The sequence below is a fragment of the Lolium rigidum genome, chromosome 3 (genome assembly GCF_022539505.1).
Source record: "Lolium rigidum isolate FL_2022 chromosome 3, APGP_CSIRO_Lrig_0.1, whole genome shotgun sequence".
NCBI classification, from domain to species: domain Eukaryota; kingdom Viridiplantae; phylum Streptophyta; class Magnoliopsida; order Poales; family Poaceae; genus Lolium; species Lolium rigidum.
The window spans coordinates 378990613-378993521 of record NC_061510.1 but is presented as its reverse complement, the minus strand read 5'-3'; the positions used below and the strand labels follow the sequence as shown (position 1 = coordinate 378993521).

At 56.8% G+C, this 2909-nt stretch overlaps 1 protein-coding gene across 1 annotated transcript; it reads right to left on the bottom strand.

Moving 5' to 3' along the window:
* Positions 1–415: 415 nt before the first annotated feature.
* LOC124700638 (zinc finger protein 1-like) lies at positions 416–1760 on the bottom strand. The gene has a single exon (XM_047232731.1). The coding sequence runs from the start codon at positions 1678–1680 to the stop codon at positions 853–855; it is 828 nt and encodes a 275-aa protein (XP_047088687.1). The 5' UTR covers positions 1681–1760; the 3' UTR covers positions 416–852.
* Between the last annotated feature and the right edge of the window lie 1149 nt (positions 1761–2909).

Below are 2909 nucleotides of genomic sequence, written 5' to 3'. Positions count from 1 at the left end.
GTCGACGTGCACGAAGCTACGAACCGGCCCGAGTATTTTGTTTCCACTTGCGGCGCCGCTGCGTAGTCGTCGCACATGTCAAGCTGCAATTCCCCCGACGGTGGAATTCGGATTTGATCGATTCGTCGACAGCTCGTCACGCCAACACGTGAATAACAGGTCTTTCTCGGCGGCTCGATCGGTCGATTCTCGCAAGGTTGAGCAGTAACTTCTGGACTCTGCATGCATCTGGTGCTGCGAACTGAAGCAGAGAGGTTTCCCGCCTCTTTAATTTTCTTGCAAGTTACAGCGTTTCTTCGACGCGAGTGCAAGTTACTACAGTGCACGCAAAGGGAATTGGCGTGGCAGAGCATCAAATCCTTTACAGCTTGATCAAGCAACTGAAATGAGTATTGACAAAGTGAATAAACCCGAGTTTCAGCTCAAATAATCTCCAATTTCCATTCATGTGTATCTTACAGAGTACTACACAGAGTATATACTACTAATAGTATTAGTTCATCATCAATCTCTATACGAGTGTGTATGTATGAACTACTATTGACTACAATACACTGACGACCACAGAACAAAGTAGTCTGCCATCGTTACAAAGAACCAACCAACAAGATGAAGATCCACCTATACCTATATGAGTATGTATGGCTACCTACTATGATGTACGTACTGTATCACTCACTCACACGCTCAATCTGTACATGAGCTAGCAGGAACAAATTAAACCAAACGAATGAATCGAATAGTGTTGACCAAACGGACGGACGGACTCTCAATTTCACCACTTGGACCAAAAACTTGTGCTGGCCGGCTGGATCGATGGGATCCATGCATGCAGCTAGATGTAGAATCCATTCACGCCGTGAGGAGGCGTGGCTTCTTGAAGGCGAGCGGGCTCTGCACCTCCTCGTCGTCCTCCCACATCATCTTGTTGCCCTTGGCGCACGGGCGCCACACGAACTCCGGCACGGCCGGGATGTTGAGATCGAACGCGGCCCGGGCCGCGTAGGAGCCCACGTTGGCGCCGGTGCTCCCCACCTCGGACTCGGCGGCCGCCGCGACGGCCAGGAGCTCGGTGTTGGACGAGGCGGTGGCGGTCGCGGTGGCGGTCACGCCGCCGTCGTAGTGCTTCCGCTTGTGCCCGCCGAGCGCCTGCCCGGTGGGGAACTCCTTGTGGCAGATGGAGCACCTGTGGACCCTGCCGGTGGTTGTGCCGTCGGAGGACGCGGCGGTGGACGACGTGGCCGGCTCGGCGGGCGCCACGACGGCGGTGGCGACGACGGGGGGCGCGAGTGGGGCGGTGGAGTCGGCGGGAGGGGCCGGCTGCTTCACACGGTGGCTCGTCTTGTGACCGCCCAGCGCCTGGTAGGAGCCGAAGGACTTGCCGCAGACGGAGCACCTGAACTCGGCCGGGGACGATGACAGCGAGGGCTGCGGCGCCTGGACGCGGTGGTTGCCGCCGCCGCCGCTGCGGGAGAGCATGAGGAGGCAGAGCGCGAGGTTCTCCTCCTCGGAGCGGTGGCGGCGCGAGCGCTTCTTCTTGGCCCAGCCCTGCAGCACGTGGCCGCTCTCCTCGCCGCTGCTGAGGCTGAGGGCCGCGGAGGTCTCCTCGTCGTGGTGGTGGTGGTGCTCTGCGGCGGCCGGGATCAGGGCGTGGAGCGCTTCCATGGCGGAGGACGACATGGCAGTACCGGAGAAGCTGATGGAGGAGCTAGGGAAGCAGCAGGGGGGGGAGAAGATGGACGCGTTCCTGCGTGGGACTTGTTCTTCCTCTTGAGGCTGAGCGGTGGCTGGAGTGTGGTGGTGTGGGGGGAGTGGTGGAGTGAGATGGTTTTAAAGCGGCGGGAGAAGAAGTTGCGTCGCAGGTGGGGCAAGGTGGGCGATGATGATGCGGCGTGGGCGCGCGCACGAGGCGGGGGGCGCGCGGGGAGGCTGACGGGCGGGGCCGGCGGCAGTGGTTGGTTCGTTAGTTAGGAGCCGGTGGAGTGGCGGCGAAGGCTGTGCTGTGCTGTGCTATGGTGGGTGGTGCAGGAGAGGTTGGCTTGGGAACCAACGAATAAGTCGTGGTCAACGTGGAGGGGAAGACACGGCCGTGGAGTGTGGGAGTGTGATGCCGGAGAAGAGTGAGGACTGAAGGTGGAGGGGGCTGCCTGCCAAGTGTGGACTCTGTGAAGCGGTCGTCGTCTGCTGGGCGGATTGGTGGTGCAACGGTGTGACCCGGCCCGGTAATGGCGTTTTCTATCAACAACATTTTTAAGGGTGATTATTTTCCGGTCGACTGAAAACTAACTTTACTCTCAGTCAGATAATATCATTAATTCTCAATTGCAACAAATGTCAACTTATAACTAGCATGAATCACAATGCAAATCAAATAATGTACAACTTGACTGGACACGAAGTTACTTCTCATATCAAATCCCCATTCTTAAAGCATCACTAGCGGGAGATCCATTTTACTAGACATTTCTATTTGGACACACACTAGGACACATGAAATCCGATCCAGTGGTGTAATTTAAATGGATAAATTGTCCGACCTATTATGAGACCAAATTTGATCAAACTTAGGGCCAACGCGAACACTTCTACGCTCCCACGCGCCATCCCACGTCTGCCCTGTACCACTTGTCACACACATCCACTTCCCTCCTCGCATTTTCTTTTTCCCCCTTTTCTTCCAATGTGAGGGCTCATCACCGATGGAATTCAATTGACACTGCCTTTGTGCTCGCCTGCTGGCCACCGATGCCCACCGCGCAGGGGCGCACTCCGCCTCACACATCGCGACCTTCCTCATATTCTCGGACGTCGTGAGCTTCTTCTAGGGGCTCGGCGCAGGAGGTGATGATGCTTCTGTGCTCGCCGTGCGGGGCAAACTTAGGCAGGTCTACAGGGGCATGTGAAACTCC

What these genes read in the sequence shown, in the direction of transcription:
- LOC124700638 (XM_047232731.1), bottom strand. Translation starts at nt 1,680, where the DNA reads ATGTCGTCCTCCGCCATGGAAGCGCTCCACGCCCTGATCCCGGCCGCC.